At 47.0% G+C, this 23,203-nt stretch overlaps 1 protein-coding gene across 1 annotated transcript in view; it reads right to left on the bottom strand.

The window, feature by feature from the left end:
* Positions 1–11,098, bottom strand: part of SH2D6 (SH2 domain containing 6) — a 43,771-nt gene extending 32,673 nt beyond the window's left edge. Inside the window, exons 1-3 of the mRNA XM_082254276.1 lie at positions 11,070–11,098; positions 7,356–7,372; positions 7,159–7,267 (exon numbers count right to left, since the gene is read on the bottom strand). Coding sequence (XP_082110402.1) covers positions 7,159–7,195 — 37 coding nt within the window. The 5' untranslated portion in view covers positions 7,196–7,267; positions 7,356–7,372; positions 11,070–11,098. The remainder of the gene's footprint in view (positions 1–7,158; positions 7,268–7,355; positions 7,373–11,069) is intronic.
* Between the last annotated feature and the right edge of the window lie 12,105 nt (positions 11,099–23,203).

Raw genomic sequence — 23,203 nt, 5'->3', positions numbered from 1 at the left:
TTCGCGCAAAGCGAAGGCAAGACAATGTCCTCATTAAGGTGAAATTCCGAGATCCTTTTCGGAAGAAAGGAAGGGTTAGGTCGAAGGACCACCTTATCCAAGTGAATCACCAAGTAAGGAGAGCTGCAGGACAAAGCCGCCAGCTCCGACACCCTGCGAGCCGAAGTGATCGCCACCAAAAAGGCAACCTTCTTGGACAACAGAGACAACGAGATCTCCCTGATCTTTTCAAAAGGAGCCTGTTGCAACACGGACAGAACAAGGTTAAAGTCCCATGGAGGTAAAGGTTCCCTCCTAGGAGGGACCAAATGTCGCACCCCCTGAACAAAGGTGCTAATCAACGAATTGGACGCCACCGGGCGTTGGAAAAGAATGGCCAGCGCAGAAATCTGACCCTTAATCGTGGTCAGCGCCAAACGCTGGTCCACACCAGTTTGGAGGAAAGCCAACACTCTCGATACCGAGTATGAGCGAGGGGAATACCCCCTGGACTCACACCAGGCAAAGTACGCTTTCCAGGTACGGTAGTAAATTTTTCCTGAAGAGGCTTTTCTAGCCTTAATCAAGGTGGGAATGACCTCAGGGGGGAGACCCCTATCCTTCAGGACCTGGCTTTCAACAGCCAGGCCGTCAAAGCCAGCGACTGTAAAGCAGGATGGAATATCGGCCCTTGAGACAGAAGGTCGTCTCGAAGCGGCAGACGCCACGGAGCGTCGACTGCCAGATTGACGAGGTCCGCGTACCAAGACCGGCGAGGCCAGTCCGGTGCCACCAGAATCACCGTATGCGGTTCCGAAGGAACCTGGACAACAGTTGAATCGGGGGAAAGGCATACATCAGACGATACTGATGCCAGGGCGCCACCAACGCGTCCGAGGTGTCTGCCCGCGGATCGCGCGTCCTTGCCACGAACCTTTCCACCTTGTTGTTTAGACGAGACGCGAACAGGTCCACATCTGGAAGACCCCACTTTGCGCACAACATCTGGAAGACATCCGGGTGAAGGGACCATTCTCCCTGGTCCAGGGTCTGGCGACTCAGATAGTCCGCCTGCCAGTTCTCCACCCCCGGAATGTGTACTGCCGATATCGCCGGGACGTGCGTCTCGGCCCATGACAGAATGTCGGCCACTTCCCAAGCCGCTCAGGCACTCCTGGTGCCCCCTTGATGGTTGATGTAGGCCACCGCCGTGGCATTGTCCGTCTCAACCCGAACTGGACAGCCCTGAAGCCGTTCCGACCATTGCAGAAGGCAAAGCTTTATCGCCCTCAATTCCAGAATGTGTAACGCTCCTGCGTTTTTGTAGTAGGCTGGATATGCAGCTGCAAAATCTCCACTCAGTAGTCATGTAGAGATGTGTTGAATAACCAGATCCAACTCTCCAGACTCATCACTGTGGGCCTGTCAGCTTCAACATACAGATATATACACACTCAATAAGATGTTCCTGGAGTGGTGGAATGTATATGACAGTATGAAGGTGTTGTGCTGAAGGGACAGGTGTGAACAGTGATAGAGATGGTAAGTACTTGATAGGTTTGTTCAGGAGAGTACTAGATGGTATTAGGTAGAGTGCAGATAGGTTAGTAATCGAGTATGGTAACAGGTGGTAAGGACAGCAGATGACAATTACAGGATAGACTAACCCAGTGCAAGGATAGATGATAGTAGGCTCAAGAACTAGCAATCTATGTAGCAGTGCAGATGATAGATGGTAGTAGACTTAAGAGCAAGCAATCTATGTAACAGTGCAGATGATAGATGGTAGTAGACTCAAGAGCTAGCAATCTATGTAACAGTGCAGATAGTAGATGGTAGTAGGTTCAAGAGCTAGCAATCTATGCAACAGTGCAGATGATAGATAGTGTAAGTAGGTTATGGAGGATTCCCCTGTGGGGTACTTATCACTAGCAAATGTTAGTAGTAGAGGGGTCCAGTAGAGAGGGGAAGATCCAGTAGCGAGATACAGGGATCAGTAGCGAGGTTCCGGTCTGCTCCAGGTAGAAGCAACCAGCTGGAGGTTCCGACAGCAAGACAGGCTTGAAAGCATGTGGATACACAAGGCAGGTTGAACGAACGATGTGAGTGAGAACGCCGGCGGTTGAAATAGCCGCTCTGCGGCGCTCAGCGATGACATCATCTTTCTTAAAGGTGTATGCGTACCACCTAGTAAGAAAGGTGGGACGCATATTTGGAAGGAAATAAATTATTAAGGGTACCAGAATCTTACAGAATGTTGATCGGAAGAGACGACTCCTCCTCCGACCAAGTTCCCTGGGCGGACAGAACGCCCAGAACACCACCCCAGCCCGACAAGCTGGCATCCGTGGTGATCACCGTCCACAAAAATGGACGAAAAGACTTGCCCCCCGACACTGCTGGGGACTGGAGCCACCACAGAAGACCCCTTCTGGTGCGATGGCTCAATGAAATCCGTAGATCCAGAGATTGCGGTCGCCCATCCCACTCGGCCAGAATCTCTGCTTGAAGACCCCGCGTGTGAAACTGGGCAAAGGGAATCGCCTCGAAAGCCGATACCATCAAACCCAGACATCTCATGCATGTCCGGAGAGACGAGTATTGAGTGTCCCTGAGGGACCTGACCTCGTCCTGAAGCGTCCTGAACTTGTCTTCCGGCAGGAAGACCTTCGCCTGAACAGAGTCCAGAATCATCCCCAGGTAGGGAAGACGAACCGACGGACACAGCGTCGATTTCGGAATGTTTATCGTCCAACCGAACTCCTGCAGAGTCTGCATTGTGGCGGACAGGTCGGTTACCAGATCCTGACTGGCAGGGGACCGATGTAGGCTATCGTCCAGATACCCCAAGACAGAGATGCCCTGAGCTCGCAATAGAGCCAGGACCGGCGCTAGCACCTTGGTGAATACCCGCGGAGCTGAAGCGAGACCGAAAGGTAACGCCACGAACTGGTAATGATCCTCCCCAACGGCGAATCGAAGGTACTTCTGGTGACCCTCGAAAATGGGGATGTGTAGGTACGCATCCTTCAAATCGATGGAGTCCATGAATTCCCCCGGAACCAGGGCAGCCACCACCGAGCGCAGGGATTCCATGCGGAACTTGCGAACCCGCACAAAGCGGTTCAGAGCCTTTAAGTCCAGAATCGGACGCACCTTGCCCTCCTTTCTGGGCACAGTGAACAGATTGGAATAAAACCCCCGAAACTTGTCCCGATGAGGCACCGGGACCACCACTCCTTGGGCCCGCAGGTCCCGCACCGCCAGGTGCAGATCCTGCAAGCGCTCCGGAGATAGCTGAAGATTTGAGGGAAAAAATCTGCCCGCCGGCCGAGAGAGAAACTCGATCTTGTAACCAGATCGAACGATTTCCTGAACCCATCTGTCCCGAATGCGGGCCACCCAGGGTTGCAGAAAACCGCGCAAACGTCCCCCCACCCCAGAATTGGGTGAGGGCGCCCCTTCAGGCTGAGTTGGCGTGGGAAGCGGAACCGGACTGGCCGGACTTCTGCTTACCCGCCCACGGCTTCTTCTGGGAGCCTTGGCCTTTGAAAGGCTTGCCTTTGGATTACGACCGAAAGGCACGAAAAGAACCCTGAGCGGGCCTAAACGAGGAATTCCTTTTTCCGCGAAAAGACTTATTCTTGTGAGAGTGGGGCAAGAGAGTGCTCTTACCCCCTGAAACACCTTTTATCAGTGAATCCAACGCCTCACCAAAAAGGCGAGACCCCGCATAAGGAAAATTAGCCAGCGTCTTGCGAGAAGTTTGGTCAAACGACCAACTCTTCAGCCATATCAGACGACGGTTCAACACCGCTACACTGGATAGGCGCGCCGCCAAGGGGACCAAATCCAAGTCCGCGTCACACAAATACATGACACCCTGATGAATTTGATCCACCATAGCCAACGTGGTCGGCGGAGCCGAATCAGTCACCAGGGTGCGCCTGAGCACCTGTGTCCAATCTGCAATAGCTTGGGCTGCCATAATGGAAGCAAAAATAGGCTTCAGCATAGAACCAGCAACCGTATAAGCATGACGAGCAAGGGACTCCAATCTCCTGTCCGTAGGGTCCCGGAACACCGGGGTATCCTCAGCAGGAATCGCAGTAGACTTATTCAGAACGGCCACCGCGTGATCCACCTGAGGCGGTACACACCAACGCTCTTCGGTGGAGGGTGAAAATGGATAACGCAGTTTGAACCTATTTGACACAGAAAAGGGCTTCTTTAAATTGCGCCATTGCTCATCAACAGCGTGTTGAAATTCCGCAGGGCAGGGAAAAACCTGCGCTGATTTGCGTTTCCTTTGCGTCCCATAAGAGGACATCAGAGCAGGAGGACTTGGTTCATCCTGCAGACGCAGCGTTTCTTTAATAAAAGTAATCAACTCATCCATGAGTGCAAGCTCTTCAGACGAGCCAGGGGGAGAAGTATCAACCCCCTCCACCTCAGCCTCCCCCTCAGACCCCATAAGGTCCAGAGAGGAGCGAGACCCTGAGAAGGGCACGCCAGCCACAGCAGCCCCATCGCCCTCTGAATCAGAGGAAATGGATAATCTGGCCATTTTTGCGGATTGATCAGCCATCAGCATCTGCACCTGAGAAGCCAAGTTCGCTACAACAGCAGCCAAATCAGCCCCCTCGGGGGGTGCAGCAGCCCCTTGGCCCCCCACCAGGGCGGGAGGAAACTTGCAATCCTGAGAATCCATGCCCCAGTAAAAAACTGAAAAAAAGGAACTGCCCCTTTAACACCGCGGCGAGCGCAGCCCACCGCACACTACTGAATGTACCGACCCCGCAGGGAAAATGAGCACTGAGCAAGGAAATGCAGGATAAGGAAGGTAAAAACCTGGAGAGACCACACAGGCTGCTGCCACCGATCGCTGTTCCAGTGAAAAAGGAAGTGATGCAATGGCTGACTGACCTATATAGCTTATGAAGGCTCCACAAACATGGCCACTCGGCTGAGGGATTCAGGCCACAAGAAAATGGCGCCGACATGTGCTTGCTCGATCGTTCGTCGGCAAAATGGCGGCGGTTGGGCGGCAAAACACAGCGCTGTACTAGACAGGGCCGGTCACCACACATTAACCGAAAAAATTGGCTGAGCCCAGTCTGCCCCATACATTACACACAGCAGAGCGGGAGAGCCCCCCCCCCCCCCCCCCGCAGCCCACAGAAAAGCAGCTACACAGGGATCTTAGGGAGCCCGCACTTACACAGACATGTGGGTCACACAGTCACAGACCAACACCCATACAGACAGGTCCCCCCATAGAAAGTTACTTACCCACCGGATGGCGTGGGGAGCCGTCACCAGCGAACAAACCGCTATACAGATGACAGGGAGTGTCGCAGCCAGGACGCAGCGGACTGCGGTGCGAAACCGCAAAAATGGCGTCCAGTGAGGTAGCCACCTCACAGGCAGCATCCCTGCAGCGAACAGGGATGGGTCGTTCAATATGCCAGGGAAACCTGAGCTGAACGCTCGATGGCAGGCTGGGGAACCTTCTGGCTCTCAGCCCTGGGATCCAGGGCGGCCAGTCCGAGACCCAGCTCCGCATAATCATCTTCATCCGAAGAAAACTAAACTAAGGCTGATAAAATAACAGCTAAGTAAAAGAAAGAGAAAAATACTTTAAATAAAATCAAAAAAGGATAGAAGGCTGAGACTGAAAGCCCCAGCACAGGAACAGCCAGCTACTCCTAAGCTAGGCAAATTCAAACTGAGTTGAGGATGCTGGAAGCGGGGAGGTATTGACTGAGGGGACCGCCCCCTAGGGGTGTGATTATGCTAAAAGCTTTTGTATTAACAAATCTTGTTGCCTAGCTACTCCTACGGAGCAAAGGTCAATACCCATTGGTGAAGATTATGAAGGGGCGGCGACTGTCGGAGGACGTAAGAGAAATTAAGTTTATGTCTGTGACATAAATCCTGAGAGTTTCCTTACTTACTGTGAATCGGTACATTATAAATTACCATCACAAGGTGTTTATCAAGGCAGCCATGTCAAGTCCTACTAGACCAGTGATGGTCAACTTTATTAATATAGGGGGCTCCTAGTGTGACCTCTGACAACACCAAAGGGCTGTAAATAATATTCTGCAAAAGTAATGCTACAGAAAGCCTGCAGACAGGTGACAGGACATGACCAAAAACCTCATGCATGCTACAAGAGATGGTCAGAGACTGCAGAATTGTTGCAGGAGAAAGACTGGGAGTACACTGCTGAAGATCACTGCTATTCAGCCCCTATACCAGTGTTTATAAATCTTTTTGCAGTCAAGGCACCCTTTAAAATTATGTACAATCTCGGGGCACCCTCCAAATTTATGGACAGTCTTGAGGAGCCCCATTCTAAAATTTAAAAACTATTCTGATAGCTTTACAAAATGTGGCAACATCAATACACGTAGGACAGCCAACGGTAAAGGTGATTTATTCTTCCAAAGCAAATACACTTTTGCAAGCTGGTACTGACTAGTATTCTTATCTCCCTCAGTTTTTCTCCATCACTTAGCTGATGAGACCCCAAAGCTGATGGAGAGAGGCAAAGGAGGGTCAAACAAGGATGATTTGCAGGCAACTGACATCCTCCTTTTTAATTTATGATGTCATTGGTTGTTAGGAGGTTGGCAGGTAAAAGGTTGTAATGGTGTACAATTAAAACCTGTGGCTTGGTGTAACTAAAAGGCAGGTTTCATCCACCCACCGGCGTGTATACAATTTTGGAGCAATTTTTTGGCATTTTGCCAAGGCACCCATGAAGAACCCTAAAGGCACCCCAGGGTGCCTGGGTGCTCTGGTTGATAAAGACTGCCCTATACAAATCAATGCTTTCTATTTTGTTCTCCCTAGAGTCCCCTTGCAATGACTTTATCCACATTTATTATTTCTTTCAGCAAGATCCATTATAAAAGATCAGCAGAAAAAATATATATATAAAAAATAAAAGAAGGTTAGCATATAAAATAGGAATACAGTGAAAGAAATAATCCAAGCCATTTAACAATTAGAACCCAGTCTAAAGAATGTTTTTCCTTCACCAGGCTGAGTAGGCACCTGGGTAATAAAACACAGGCTACAGTCTGCAGGGGGTCTGAGGGCAGCACAATAAGCATGAGGTTGGGTACCAGGGAACTGGACCATCCACTAGTTTCCCCTTTCTTGTTTTACCTAAATATAAACTGTGGTTGTCCTGGGGTGTCCACATACAGTGGGGTCCTCTGCTCTGCAGATCGCATGGAGGGGCTTCGTACAAGTCTGAATCATCCTCCTCATTCTCCTAGAGAAGCAAGTAGGTGGTAATAATATAGGTGGATATAAAGACCTGTCCACAGAAAAGCAGTATATAGATTGAAACAGATGCTTACCTCTATCACTTCATTTTCTGAAAAGAAGACAAAGACTTTATGTCAGCTCTAGTCAAGTTATTAAAGCTGAAAATAATCTGCTTGCTCTCCGTAGCACCCCCCCAATCAACAACCTGCTAATAATATGTTTAAATTTAAAACATTAGGTTTTCATTACATACTTATTTTAGCCATCGCTGGATCTTTGTGCTTCTCTATGCAATGCAGGCAGGTCACAGCTGAGAGTACTGGCGGGATGCTGTACATAGCTTTCTAAAAGCATCATAGCACCCTGCCCCTATAATTCATTGTAAAACCACTCAGCCCTGATACAAGCTTTTGGGTGGCTTTTTGGAGGAGTTATGCAAATATGAAAATGGATTAATAGGTGGGTGTCAGTCTGGGGAAATCGGTGTTCCTAGCCAGACTGCATTTACATGTATACATACATATTCGCCAGCACACCAAGGCTCTTGCACAGCAGTCCGAAGAAATTTTATATTGCAAAAGTATCACATCAGGGTAGGTGCAACGTTTCGGAGTCACAAGGTCACCTATCCTGATGTGTTCTTTTTGCAATAAAAAGTTTCTTTGGACTGCTGTGCAAGATCCTTGGTGTGCTGGCGAATATGTATGTATGATAGATCCAGTGTCCAGCTGGTGATCGCTGCAGCACCCAAAACTGATGTGCCTATATCCAGGAAGGTGTGCGGTGGGAATATGAACTATTCTGCATTTAAATGCAGTCTGCCCTTGGTGATGTTCACATGTGATGCTGTGCCTCCAGAATTTGAAAAATGGAAGTCCATTCAATAAAAGGGATGGGCTAGGGACAATCAGGCTGGGGAGGAAAGAGCTAGAGGATGCTAGACCTGACAACATTGGTTGCCTAAGCAGCTTGGCACTTACAAATAGTTTTCCTCTCTCTGGTGCCCATACAGAACAGATAAAGAGCAAACTGAATGTAGGTGCAGTTGGGAAGGGTGGCAGTAAATTAAAGTAGTTGCCATATTGACCATAACCACCTCAACCCCCCACTACTGCTGAAAAAACTGCCAGCAAATACACTTAATATGGTAAGTACTTGCGTGGTCAGCCACAAGTCTATGAGAAAAGGCATTGGAAATGCCATGTGTTCTCCCATAACTGGAAATACTACAATTTGAAACTTGGTGGTAGCAGAGATTAAGGTGCCAAAAAGCAGCACTAAGAGTAAGTTAAAGTGATACCAAACATACATTAAAATAAGAAAAACATGTTATACTTATCTGCTCTGCAATGGTTTGGCACAGAGTAGCTTTGATCCTCCTTTTTTCTGGTCCCCCGCTGAGTACCCCCATAGGAAGCCGCTTCAGTTCATCAGTTCAGTCACGTCAAAATGTATCTGTTTTTCATCTGTTTTTCATCTGTTTTTCATCCATTTTTCATCTGTTTTTTGTCAGTTGTCATCTGTTTTTCGTCAGTTGTTATCCGTTTTTCATCCATTTTTCGTCATCCGTTTTTACATAGAGATACACTGATGTCTGTTTTTCATCCGTCAACGGCTGGATGAAAAACGGACAAACGGACAGCATGTGTGAAAGGGGCCTCAAAAGGTTTTTTACCTTAAGCCCAGGTTCACATTGGTCTGATTTGACAAGTCAAATTGCATGTCAAATCTGAGCCAATTGGTGACAATTGCACTGTCCGAATTGGTGCGACGCTGACTTTGCGGCACCGCACCAATTCCCAAAAGTAGTTTCTGTACTACTTTTGCGACTACGGGGGGATTTCCATAGATATCTGTGCAGGAACCTGCACAGATAAAAAAAAGGAAACAAATCTCCCCCCACCCCACCATTATGTGCTAGGCAAATGTGGTTGTAATGGTAAAGGTTTTTTACCTTAATGTATTCTATGCATAAGCCCAGGTTCACACTTCGGCTGTTTTGAAATCGTGCAAGTTCAGCTGAATAACTTTACGAATAGAAGCGCTATGATCTAATATATTCAGCTTGCCCAATGCTAGAGCATCCAGCAACCATGGCTTGGAGGAAAGAACTTGATTTCCCATCAAGACATTCAGTGGAGCTATTGTTTTCTGACAGCAGGAGGTTTCCCAGCCACCAGAATACAATGATCTCTGCTTGTGGCTATAGCTGCCTGCAGTGATTGGCTGTAAAAAATCTGACAGATTGGTTGCACTGAAGTCGATCGATGGATTAACTTCAGTACAACCAGCCTGCCCAAACATGGATTGAAATTCAGCCAGTTCCTGCTGAGCCTGCTAAATTTTGATCCGCCTATAGCTGGCTTTATTGAAAGGCAACCTTTGTTTCTGAGCACTACATTACAATGCTGTATGAAGCTTCTTCAGATCGACAACCTTTTGTATAATTCTGTTATCTAACAAAAATAAGTAATTTGCATCATGCTGTAACCAAATTTCCTGTAATTTGTGAGGCACTTTTTCCCAGGAAAGCCAACCTTTTTAATGCAGCTCCAGACCAGAACTGCTGTCAGAAAGTGTCCTTCCTGCTTGTTCAGAACTTATTAAAGTGATTGTAAAAGCAGAAGTTTTTTTTATCCTAATGCATTCTATGCAGCAGCCCCCCTCAGCGCCCCTAATACTTACCTGAGCCTATCTATATCCAGCGATGTTGCAGGAGAGACTCGACTGCCAGGGACTCTCCTCCTCATTGGCTGAGACAGCAGTGCGGCGCCATTGGCTTCCGCTGCTGCCAATCAAGGTCAGTGAGCCAATGAGGAGAGAGACGGGGCCTAGCCGAGGCTCTATGTCTGAATGGATACACGGAGCTGCAGCTCGGCTTGAGTGCCCACATAGCAAGCTGCTTGCTGTGGGGGCACTCGTCAGGAGGGAGGGGCCAAAAGTGCTGACAAGGGACCCGAGAAGAGGAGGATCTGGGCTGCTCTGTGCAAAACCAACTGCACACAGCAGGTAAGTATAACATGTGTATTATTTTTAAGCAAAGAAAAAAATGTGTCTTTAGTATTACTTACTTGCAGTGCCAAAGAGAGTGGGCCCACACCCCTCACATATGCTTTAATGAGTATCCAGAGGTGCTCCAAGCCTTGTGACAGAGCTGTCATAGACAGCTCTTGGTCTCTAGTTATGATCAGGAGGCTGGTGGGACTGCCTCTGGATCATGTGACCACTGTGAAAGCCAATCGCAGTGTTCACATTATAGTGCAGACTTTCCTGTTCCCTGAACAGAAAGACCCTGTTAAAGGGACACCACACACCAGGGCTCACTATGTCCTTGTACAAACCTCGTGCTGAAACACATTGGGCAGGCATGGTCCATTATCAGCAAACTAGTCCCGAACAATGAGTACATGTAAACAGTAATAGGCTCATTTACTTGAGGAGAGAGGAAATCTCTACAAAACGAGGGGAATCCCTATCTTCGACAGTTGTCATCAGAACATTTGTCCCCGTTGGAAGATTTCCCTTCACCTTTTTTTTATATGACAACTCCAAAATGTAAGATTTCCGGTTACTTTCTGTTTTGGTGCTAATAGTCTCTAGGACAAATAGAAAGGCTATTCTCTCCAGCAGGGGCACAGACCTCTATAAATCATGACAGGGGGGTCTAACCCTTCCTTACTCTATCCAAACCGAAAAAAAAAGTCTTGCCTTTTCACACAAAATAACATTAGAAAACATATTTATACCATTAGATCTCCTAACATGCAATACTCTTGATGGCTGAAAGCAATTTAAGTTTATATTACCGTATCTGCACAGAGGCTGTGGAGGCAGACAAGACCTGAAAGAAGAAACACAGCTACAGTACGTGGGTTGTCATTCAGCTGGTGTATGGTTAACAGTACCAAGATAACATAAATGATTAAAACATAATTATAGTTAGTATAACATAACCATATATAAATATATACTTACAGTTTTCTGTTGCTCCCATACATATTCTGAATGAAAAGGGAATAATAACTGTTATTGGAATGCACAGTATGATGGCAAAGACATTTAACAGTAAAATTTGTACATGTCGTATCTTGGGGCCTAATTTATCAAGCTGTGATTGCATTTAGAGAACACCAACAAAGTTTGCGAACCTACACAATTTAATAAATAAATGCAATAAAAAAAATGCATAAGTAGAGTTAGCTTTAGAAAATAATGAACAGCAGATCTAGAGATGGGGCACTGAATTTATTTGCAAATCCTAAGGCTGCATTCACACCTGAGCAACATGTTTTCAAGGGTTTTTTCAAGCATTTTTTTTTGGAGCCGAATTGTCAATTTTTGCAGCTTTTGTCAGGTTATTTTTCAGGCGTTTATTCAACTAAAAGGGTGGAGAACTGCTCTTTGAGGCCCTGTTGACACCTGGGTGTTTGTCATCGTGGGCAGAATCGCTGCGATTCTGTTTGTGATCCCAAAAGGCTCTGCAAAACTGACAATTCGCACCACGCTTGTTCAGGTGCCAATAATTTTCAATGGCACCTAAACACAGGTGCCGCGATAAATCGCAGCAAAGTGCATCACGCAAAGCTTGTTGCCCAAAAGAAGCTCCTGCTCCTTTTTAAGCAACATCCGGAACGGATCTGGAGGACATTTTTGTGGTGTGAACCAGCATTTTGCAGAAAACGTGCGTCAAAATGCTTAAAAAAACGCTTGGAAAATGATCATGTAATGCTTCTCAGCTGTGACATTAAAGTATGGAACTAGATTTAGACTTTGGGGGCCCAGGGGCACTCCGAGTTCAAAGGGCACCTAATACACAGATTTGGTTTACATTCCCAATGACAGACACATTTTTAGAATGCATGACACAACGTCATTCTGAGGTCACACTTGCCCACACACATGCAGTGTATATATGTGTGGTTTGCTTGCGCTAGCAAAAATAATTTTTTTTAAATTATTCAATAAACCAGTCCAAAGTTTTGCAGATGATGACCAGGAAAATATTACTTTCTCAGATGTTCATTGACGGACACAGCTCCTGATTCTTCTTAACCATTGGGTTAAATTCCCCCCCTACAGGAGTAGGACACTAGGCAGGAAAAAGCTTGACTACACCTAATGGGCAGTCCCAGGGGGTATACATCCACTCTCAGCTATAGGCACTCAGTTTTGTTACAAGCAGTGTCAGAAGAAAGTCAACTCCACAGAGGGGTGGGTGCCGTGTCTGTCAATGAACATCAGAGAAATGGATTTTAAGGTGAGTCAAAAATCCCATTTTCTCTTTTGTTCATTGATGGACAAAGCTCATGATTCTTCTTAACCATTGGGACGTCCCAAAGCAGTGTTAAACATGAGAGGTAGGAAATCATCAGAAAAAAATTCCCAAGGCTAATCATAGCCAACCAGGTAACATAGAGCTTAACCTTAAACAACTGAAGCTCACCTGAAGAACAATACACCCTCAAAGAGGACCAGGTCCTCTAAACAGCAGCCAGCAAAACCTTGTCAAAAGAAGGATCCGCAGATGCCAACACAACCACTTTACAAAAAACTTTGTAAAAGTGTGCACCGACGACCAGGTGGCTGCCTTGCAAAATCGACATCACTGACACTTGAAGACTGAAAGCCTAGGAAACACTAAGCGCCCTAGTAGAGTGCGCCTAAACAGAGAAAGGAGGAACCTGACCCCTGATGCAATAGGCCTGAACCACCGTCTGTCTGATCCATCTGGAAATGGTCATAGAAGAAGCGGACAACCCTTTGTGAGGTCCGTCTGTGAGCGCAAATAGAGAATCTGATTTCCTAACAGACTCCGTAGCTGCCAGGTACACCCGGACCACATCCAAGACATGCAAGGCAATTTCCTTCAGATGTTTAGGCCTGGGACACAGGAAAGGCAAAACAATTTCTTCATTCAAATGACGGTCATAGACCACCTTGGGAAGGAATGATGGACAGAGGCAAAGCACCACCTTAGCCATGTGATGCATCATGAGGTGAACGACAGAATAACGTCATCAGTTCTGATACCCAGCATGCAGAGATAATAGCCACCAAAGAAGGCCACCTTCTGGGGCAACGTAAGCAGGGAAACTTCCCAAGTATATTCAAAGAGAAGTTTCAGTAGAGCTGAAAGCACCACATTAAGATTCTACGGTACCCAAGGAGCATCGACGACCAGCCGTATCAGATCGGCATACCAAGACCGACAAGACCAGTCTGGAGCCACTAGAATGCCTGGAATCCCTTCTGCCTAAATCCTGCACAGGAGTAGTGGCAGAAGTTTGAAGGGTCTGGAACGAATCAGTCAGTCCATCTTAGAATACCAGCTACTTTCCGAGCCGCCGGGATTGACATAGACCACTGTCATGGCATTGTCGGAATGAATTCATACCGGACAACCCCGAAGACAATGGTCCAAAAAAACAGACAAAGTCTGATCGCTCGGAGTTCCAGTACACTAATCGGCAGTCTGGGCTCTGCCAGAGTCCAGACCCCCTGAGCACGTCTGTGCTGAGGATGCCTCCCCACCTGGACAGGCTGGATAACCGTCCAGTACAGGAGGAGAAGGATTTTCACTGTTGAAGTGCCAGAGAGCGAAGCCACCTCTGGAGACCGTGGATCCTTGACCCACTTCACCGGAATCTCTTTAGCAGAGATCTTGTGTGGAAATGTGCAAACAGACCGCCTCTTTGGTGGACACCATCAGGCCCAGCACGCGCATGCAAGCCCGGAGGGATTATCGTCTGATAACAACAAAAGCTGAATTGCCTCCTGCAATGTCTGGAATTTTTCCCAAGGAAGAAACACTCTGGCTGAGGCCGAGTCCAGAGTCAGACCCAGATAAGCCATTTTTTTCTGGACAGAACCAAAGCAGACTCCTGAATGTTCAGGATCCTACTGAACTCCCTCAGAGTTCACAGAGAAATCTCCAGTAGTCTATAAGAGCAGTTGGAGACTCTGCTTGCAGGAGAAGATCATCCAGGTACCACAGTACCACGATCTCCCGCTGACTCAAAAAATTCCAGCACCGGGGCATGTGCAGAATGTGCAGGTAGGCGTTCTTGATGTCGAAAAAAGCGAGAAGAAATCCCCCTGTAGTAGGGACGCCACTACCATGTGAATAGACTCCATGCGGAAATGTTGTACTCGCACAATGCAGCTTAGCGCCTTGAGGTCCAGAATTGGACGTGCCTTGCCTTCCTTCCTGGGGACTGTAAAGAGGTTTGAGTAAAAATACCCTTTATTGTTCCGGTTCCGTCTTGCACTGCCCCAAAGAGACCCCCCAAGTGGTCTGAGGAAAAGTGCAGGTTGGAAAGGAAAAAACCTTTTCAGAGGACAAGTCCGAACTCGATCTCGTAGCCTGACCGAATAACTTAATGGACCCACTTGACCTGTACCAGGGAGGTCCATGGATCTGGAAACCAGCGAAGATGTCCCCCCACTCCAGATATGGGTGAGGGCGCCCCTTCATGCAGGGGCAGCCTTGTCCACAGGTCTGGAAGAGCCTGCTCGTGGCTTGCCAGACCAGGTCCTCTTGGAACCTCTGGTGGAGGCCCTGACTTTTGATCCCTAATCTTGAGATCCTGAGAGACGAAGAGGCCACTTAGGAGCCGAGGAGATTGGCCCACAATTACTACATTACTTCCCCCCATGAGACCCTTAACAATGTCATCCAATGAAGCTCCAAACAGGGGACCCCCTACAAGAGGGAGATCAGATAAGGCCTTCTTACAAGTCTAGTCCGGAGACCAGCATTTCAGCCAGACAATACGCCGAAGGACCACTGCTGATACAGAAAGCCTAGAAATTACAGGAGCTGCATCCAAAGAGGCCTCACAAACAAACTGTAGCCCCGATCTGCCAGCTCCGCAAAGACAGGGGGAAGCTTTTTTTCCTCCAGGTCCTGGTGTAAAAGCTCAGCCCACTTGGTCAGAGTTTGCAACACCAGGGCAATAGTAATTACCAGCCTAATTGCCGAACCAGCCACTCATATGGATGACCAGAGCATCCGCTCTTATTAGCTGGACCTGTAAAGGGCGGGGACTCCTCAACCGAGATGAAGGTAACTCGAAAAATTCACAGTGACCAAAATTTTAGAGGGGCTGAGGGGAAAGGAGGGGAACCCGGGGGTTCCAACCATCCCAGGGAGGGACCCACGTCCACCCCAAATTCTTCCAGGGGTAGTGGGGGGACAGCTACTTACCACACCAAGAACAGGGTGGGCACTGCTCTGGACAGGACAGCGCTCCATCGTAATGTGGGTGCTGTTGGCCAGAAGGACACGCTGCGACTCAGGCTGAAGCCAGTTCGTATGCGTTCTCGCGAGATGTTTAACTTGCAGGCCAGCCCCTGTCCAGTGGGGCTATGTTGCCGCCGACCTAGCGCAGAGGTGCGGTCTGCACGCACTCGCTAGCCGGAATGGGGGGACCCTAAGGATCTAGATTATGCAGTTTTTTACCCAGTCCAGAACCTGATTGTAGTTCTCACAGGAACAAAATAAGAAAATAGGAAAAAAAAAATTCCATTTAGAATGAAAAAAATTGCAAGGACCAGAGATCCCAGCAAGGAACTAGGTCCTTATTCTTGACTAGGCAGAAAAAACTGAATGCCTATAGCTGAGAGTGGGAGTATACCCCCTGGGGCTTCCCCATATGCGTAGTCAAGCTTTTTCCTGTCTACTGTCCTACTCCTGTAGGGGGCAGTATAACCCAATCGTTAGGAAGAATCTGGAGCTGTGTCTGTTAATGAAAAAAAAAAATAGGTTTTTGCTTGTTGAGCATTTTTGTGTTATGAGCTACAAGCTACTTTATGCTCAAGTGTGAACATGGCCTAATAAATCAGTGAAAAATGAAAAAAATTAGGTGTGGTCCTACTCCCTCCCACCAAGGCTACTTTATTCAATTGGCCTACCCATCACAAGACCCACAGGTAAGTTCAGCAGCTGGAAGGGATTTATTAACATTAGGGAGTATAGTATTAGGGGAAGGGGGGGATCAGCATTGTATTAGGGGGAGGGGGCCGGGGGGAACAGCATTGTTTTAGGGGGAGGGGGCCGGGGGGGAACAACATTGTATAAGGGGGAGGGGGCCAGGGGGGGAACAGCATTGTATTAGGGGGAGGGGGCCGGGGGGGGGCATCGTATTAGGGGGAGGGGGGTCAGTAGTGTATTAGATAGTGGGGAGGAGGGTAAGCAGTGTATTAAATAGTGGGGAGGGGGGGTTAGCAGTGTATTAGATAGTGGGGGGGGGGGTCAGCAGTGTATTAGATAGTGGGGAGGGGGATCAGCAGTGTATTAGATAATGGGGAGAGGTGCCAGCAGTGTATTAGATAGTGGGGAGGGGGGCCAGCAGCATATTAGATAGTGGAGAGGGGGGCCAGCAGCGTATTAGATAGTGGGGAGGGGGGCAGCAGTGTATTAGATAGCAGGAAGGGGGGGGTCTGCAGTGTATTAGATAGTGGGGAGGGGGGACTGCAGTGTATTAGATAGCAGGGAGGGGGGTCCGCAGTGTATTCGATAGCGGGGAGGGGGGGTCAGCAGTGTATTAGATAGCAGGGAGGGGGGTCAGCAGTGTATTGGATAGCGGGGAGGGGGGTCAGCAGTGTATTAGTTAGTGGCAAGGGGGGGCTAGCAGGGCTGTTTCTAGAGCCTGTGGCCTTCCAGCTGGGCTGTCGCTGGAGCCTGCCCCGCTCTCCCAGCCTCCCTCCCCCAACAAGGAGTAAGAGAAGGAATAAAAAGAGAGAGGAAAAGTGGGGGAGGAACAAAGAAAAAAAGAGAGAAAGAATAATAGAACAAGAAAGCCGGATAGAGAGAGAGAGATGGAAAAAAAACAAGAAATTAGGATAGAGAGAGATGAAAAGGGAAAGAAAGGAGAACAAAGAGAAGGATTGGTAAATCCTAAAATGTACCATAAGGGGTTTTAATTCTGTATGAGTGGAAGGGACCCAGAGAACACTAAATGTCCGCTGGTTAGGGGCGCAAATTTACTTGCCTTGGGTGCTGACAACCCACGTTACGCCAATGGGGCTGGTATGAAAGTATTTCCAGGGCTGGTTTTTATTCCCAGTCCGGCCCTGCCTTTAGGTACTGTAAATATCTCCTAAGCATGCACCGTTTAGGAGATATTTACTGTATATGCAGCCGACGATGTCAACAGCGCATGCGCTCCAAAGGAACGACCACCCGTGCCGTTTCTTCAGAGCCCTGTGCTGTGACCATGGACCAGGAAGGAATACGGGTGCAGATGGATGCAGCCTCCAGTGGTGACAACGAGCCCTTCGTTTGCAGGTAGGTTTCATGCATACTAGCACATTATGCCTTTAATTTTGCAGGTCAGGAAAAAAAACAAAAAAAAGCAGCACTTTACTTCCTCTTTAAAGTCAGAGGCTGGGATAGAAACAACAATGAATCCTCTATTAACATGCTACTTTTGTAATCCCAAGACTCTAGGTTGGATTCACATCTTTTCTTGTGTGTTTTTAAACATTTTATCCATAATCCAAAATTTAAACTGCATTATCCACAATTATGCATTTTTATGCATTGCCGTTGACATCAATAAGCCCTATAATGTAAAATATAGCATCAAAAATTTGACAACACATGCCAATGCATCACAACAAGTGTGCACTAGCTCAATTAAACACAATGGCTAACCTGTGTACATGCAACTGGTGTGCATTAAAATGCATAGGTGTAAAAGGGCCCTTAAGGTCCACGTCTGGCAAACCTAAGCAATACATTTTAAATATATTATTAAAAAAATACTTGAGCAGAGTTTAATTTAAAAAAAAGGAAACAAAAAAAGATCAGCAGATATAGAGATATGAGCACCAAAGTTATACCCAAATCTGGACATAAACTCTAGTCCTACCCGTTTTAGTTTTATGTCTCGCTACTGTTTAGGGAGCCCACCCATCACAAAGGACCTACCCAAAAGCAGCACAGTGGCTAAGTGGCTAGCACTTCTGCCTAGCAGCATTGGGGTTGCTGGTTCAAATCCTAACCACAACACTACCTGCCTGGAGTTTGCATGTTCTGCCTGTGCCTGTGTGGGTTTCCTCCCACACTCCAAAGATATGCTGGTCAAATGGCTCCTGTCTAGAAATTGGAACTAGTACAGGGCTTTTTTTTAGTGGGAACACAGTTCCAGCACCTCCAGTACTAAATGTATAAGTGCAGCTCATAAAATTAAAATATCATCAAAAAGGTAATTTATTTCAGTAATTCTATTCAAAAAGTGAAACTCATATATTTAATTTAGATGTATTACACACAGAGTGATATATTTCAAGCAATTTTATATTTTTATTTTGAGGATTAAGACTTACAGCTAGTAAAAGCCCAAAATGAAGGAATCTCAGAAAATCATGATATTACATAGGCCCAATAAAAAAAAGGATTTTTAATACAGAAATGTTGGCTTACTAAAAAGTATGTCCATGTGCAAAATAATATGCACTCAATACTAGGACGGGACTCCCTTTGCATGAATTACTGCATCAATTTGGCATTGCATGGAGCGATCAGATTGTGGCACTGTTGAGGTGTTATGGAAGCCCAAGTTGCTTCGAAAGCTGCTTTTAGCTCATCTACATTGTTAGGTCTGGTGTCTCTCATCTTCCTCTTGAAAATACCCCACAGATTCTTTATGGGGTTTAGGTCTGGCGAGTTTGCTGGCCAATCAAGCACAATGATACCATGATCATTAAATGAGGTATTGGTACTTTTGGCAGTGTGGGCAGGTGCCAAATCCGGATAGAAAATTAAATCAGTATCTCTGTAAGGCCCCTTTCACACAGGCGGACCGTTCAGATCCGCCTGTCCGTTTTTTTGGCGGATCTGAACGGTCCCCCCATGCATTCCTATGGGGCATCGGATGTCAGCGGAGACATGTCCGCTGACATCCGACCCGATCCGATCCGTCAAATCTGGACGGATGGAAACCCTATTTTCTATCCGTCCAGCGGATCGGATGGCATCGGATGAGAACGGACCGACGGTCCATTCCCATCCGATTTCCCCCATAGAGATGGATGGGGAACTGACAGCTGTGTCTCCGCACACAGCACGGAGACACAGCTGTCATCCTGCTGCTCAGCGGGGGATCGGCGGCTCGATCCCCCGCTGAGAAAAACGGACTCCGTCCAACGGACGGAGTGTGTGAAAGGAGCCGGTAGCTGGTCAGCAGAGAGAAGCATGACTCCTCTAGAATTTCCTGGTAGAGGGCTGCACTGACTTTATACTTGATAAAACAGTGACCAACATCAGCAAATGACATGGCTTCCAAATCATCACTGGTTGTGAAAACTTCACACTGAACCTCATGCAGCTTGGATTCTGTAGCAATAAAGTCAATTTAATAGCAATTTAAAAGAATATTACTCACAAGCGAGCGTAAAAAACAGGCATCTCAATAAGTATGGGGCATCTGGGCACTGTTCGTCCAGGGTGTCATTCGGGATCCCTTGTGGAGCTGACGCTGTGGGGGATGAGCGGCGATCTCCTGTTGTGAGGCAGGGGACGTGCAGATCCTTCAGCGGCGGTGTAGCAGCGTGGGTCCCCACAAGGGATCCCGAATGACACCCTGGACGAACAGTGCCCAGATGCCCCATACTTATTGAGATGCCTGTTTTTTACGCTCGCTTGTGAGTAATATTCTTTTAAATTGCTATTAAATTGACTTTATTGCTACACTTAGATTGGCGCTTGGTCTTCTCTCTCTCTTTGTCTTGGATCCATACAGGGTTACTTCACCCCACAAAGCCTGCAGCCATCAAAGTGTTAGCAATTCCACTGGACTCTGCCATCTGCTTTTTGCCCATATCCAGATTATCGCAGCAGCTCGTGCCGTCCGATTGCGCCAATCTCCGCCCTTTTTCCAGCTTGGATTCTGTGCCTCTCCACTCTTCCTCTAGACTCTGGAACCTTGAGTTCCAAATGAAATGCAAACTTTTCCACAGTTTGTGATGATTTGGGGAGTGCGCGAAAGCACCCTGGAAGTTCATTGAGAACTACAATTCCACAGCTGCAAAGGATGTCGGTACTTGTAGTTGATTTATTCACAGAACTCTGTGAATAAATGACACAGCAGTGTGGGTGGAGCCCCGCACGGCCTTGCTGTTTTCAAAAAGGGAACTTCTCCCCATACTGTTGTCACACACAGGGCCTGGATCGCCAAACCGCTGCAGGAGCGGGAACATGTTACATGTTCCACCCTAAAAACAAGTGAAACATGTAACACGTTTCTGAAGGTGAACTTATCCTTTAAAAGTTAAACTTAGTGCTGATTTTGCTGTGAACACCATGTTGTTGGTTGCTAGGGTTCTGGTGGCAGGGCCACACAGCATCATCAATTGCTAGGATGCTAGCAATAGGGCTACACAGTGTCCTTTGTTGGTAGGATGCAAGAAGCTAGGCCACACAGCATTATTAGTTGTTGTGGAGCAGGCAGCCGACTTCATCATAACAATTATTGTCGTTGGTTGAGAATACACAGAGCTGAAAAACTACTGAGAACAGCATGCCCAGTATAGATATTGGGTCCTCAGTGCTGACCCCCCCCCCCCCCACTGTACCTCCATGTCTGCCGCCTGATACAGCTGTCTCAGTTGGCTTCATGGGTGGCACAGCCTTGACAAATATACAGTGCCTTGAAAAAGTATTCATACAGCTTGAAATATTTCACATTTTGTCATGTTACAACCTTAAACGTATATACGCACATATTTTATTGTGATTTTATGTGTTAGACCAACACAAGGTGGCACATGATTGTGAAGTGGAAGAAAAATGTTAAATGGTTTTCACATTTTTTTACAAATAAATATCTGAAAAGTGTGGCGTGCATTTGTATTCACCCCCCCTGAGTCAATACTTTGTAGAACCACCTTTTGCTACAAAAGTCGCAGCTGCAAGTCTTTTTGGGGATGTCTCTACCAGCTTTGCACATCTAGAGAGTGACATTTTTGCCCATTCGTCTTGGCAAAATAGCTCAAGCTCTGTCAGATTAGATGAAAAGCATCTGTGAACAGCAACCTTCAAGTCCTGCCACAGATCCTCAATAGGATTTAGGTCTGGACTTTGACTAGGCCATTTTAACACATGAATATGCTTTAGCTTTGGAGCATTGTAGCTCTGGCTGTATGTTTAGGGTCATTGTCCTGCTGCAAGGTGAACCTCCGCCCCAGTCTCAAGTCTTTTGCAGATTCTAACAGGTTTTTTTCTAAGATTGCCTTGTATTTGCCTCCATCCATCTTCCCATCAACTTTGATCAGCTTCACTGTCCCTGCTGAAGGAAAGCATCCCCACAACATGTTGCCACCACCATGTTTCACGGTGGAGATGGTGTGTTCAGAGTAATGTGCAGTGTTAGTTTTCCGCCACACAGAACGTTTTGCTTTTAAGCCAACAAGTTCACTTTTACTCTGATACCTCTAACTAAAATCGAATGGAACGAATTGCTTTCAGAAGTCACCTATTTAGTAAATAGAGTTCACTTGTGTGTAATTTTATCTCAGTATAAATACAGCTATTCTGTGAAGCCCTCAGAGGTTTGTTAGAAAACCTTAGTGAACAGACAGCATCATGAAGGCCAAGGAACACACCAGACAGGTCAGGGAGAAAGTTGTAGAAAAGTTTAAAGCAGAATTAGATTATAAAAAAAAATATCCCAAGCTTTGAACATCTCATGGAGCACTGTTCAATCCACCATCTGAAAATGGAAAGAGTATGGCACAGCTGCAAACCTACCAAGACATGGCCGTCCACCTAAACTGTCAGGCCAGGCAAGGAGAGCATTAATCAGAGAAGCAGCTCAAGAGGCCCATGGTAACTCTGGAGGAGCTGCAGAGATCCAAGGCTCAGGTGAGACTTGAGACTGGGGCAGAGGTTTACCTTCCAGCAGGACAGCGACTGTAAACATACAGCCAGAGCTACAATGGAATGGTTAAGATTAAAGCATATTGATGTGTTAGAATGGCCCAGTCAACGTCCAGACCTAAATCCAATGACATTGGACAATTACAGACGCTCTCCATCCAATCTGACAGAGCTTGAGCTATTTTGCAAAGAAGAATGGGCAAAAATGTCACTCTCTAGATGTGCAAAACTGGTAGAGACTTACCCAAAAATACTTGCAGCTGTAGTTGCAAAAAGGTGGTTCTACAAAATATTGACCCAGGCGGGATGAAAACAAATGCACGCCACACTTTTTAGATATTTATTTCTAAAAAAATTTGAAAAACATTTATCATTTTCCTTTCACTTCACAATTATGCGCCACTTTGTGTTGGTCTATCACATAAAATACCAAAAAAATAAATTTACGTTTTTGGTTGTAACAATTTTAAATTCCAAAGATCATTTGGTAATGTCAGTAGGAAGAGCAATGGGGGAACCTCTGTCAGATTTTTGTTGGTATCTGGGTTCCTTTTACAAGTGATCAGTCAGACAGCCAGTGTAGAATTTCCCCAATAGCAATCGGCAATAATGGGCTGACACAAATTGTCCCTGTTCTACTGTTTTTACTGCTAACTGGTTATTGTGTGTAGCACCCCCTAGCGTTGCTAGATTGCTTATGTTAGGATTGTTCTGTGTTAGAGTAGGTAAATTGTGAGGCTTGGTTGGCAGTCAAGCCTGTGTGTTAATCTTGGTTGGGTAAGTGATGACTCAACAGCAGCATGTCTGGCGACTCCCCCTGCATGCCGGAAACTTGGAGAAGATTCCAGAAGCAGTTGGGAGGGGTCTAGGGGTAGCTGTCTGGAGTATTCTGAGGGCCCTGACCAATCCCCAACAGATGGCCCCCTTTAATACATACCTGACAACTGTCCCATTTTTGCAGGGACAGTCCCAGGAAATAGGACCCTGTCCCGGGTAATTTAATTTGTCCCGGCTATTTGTAAATGCCCGTTACGGGCAGCCGGTGCCCGGGAAAAAATT

Source organism: Pelophylax lessonae (genome assembly GCF_965119305.1).
Source record: "Pelophylax lessonae genome assembly, chromosome: 4".
Lineage (NCBI taxonomy): Eukaryota > Metazoa > Chordata > Amphibia > Anura > Ranidae > Pelophylax > Pelophylax lessonae.
The sequence above is the reverse complement of the archived record's forward strand: the minus strand, read 5'-3'. Positions and strand labels throughout refer to the sequence as shown.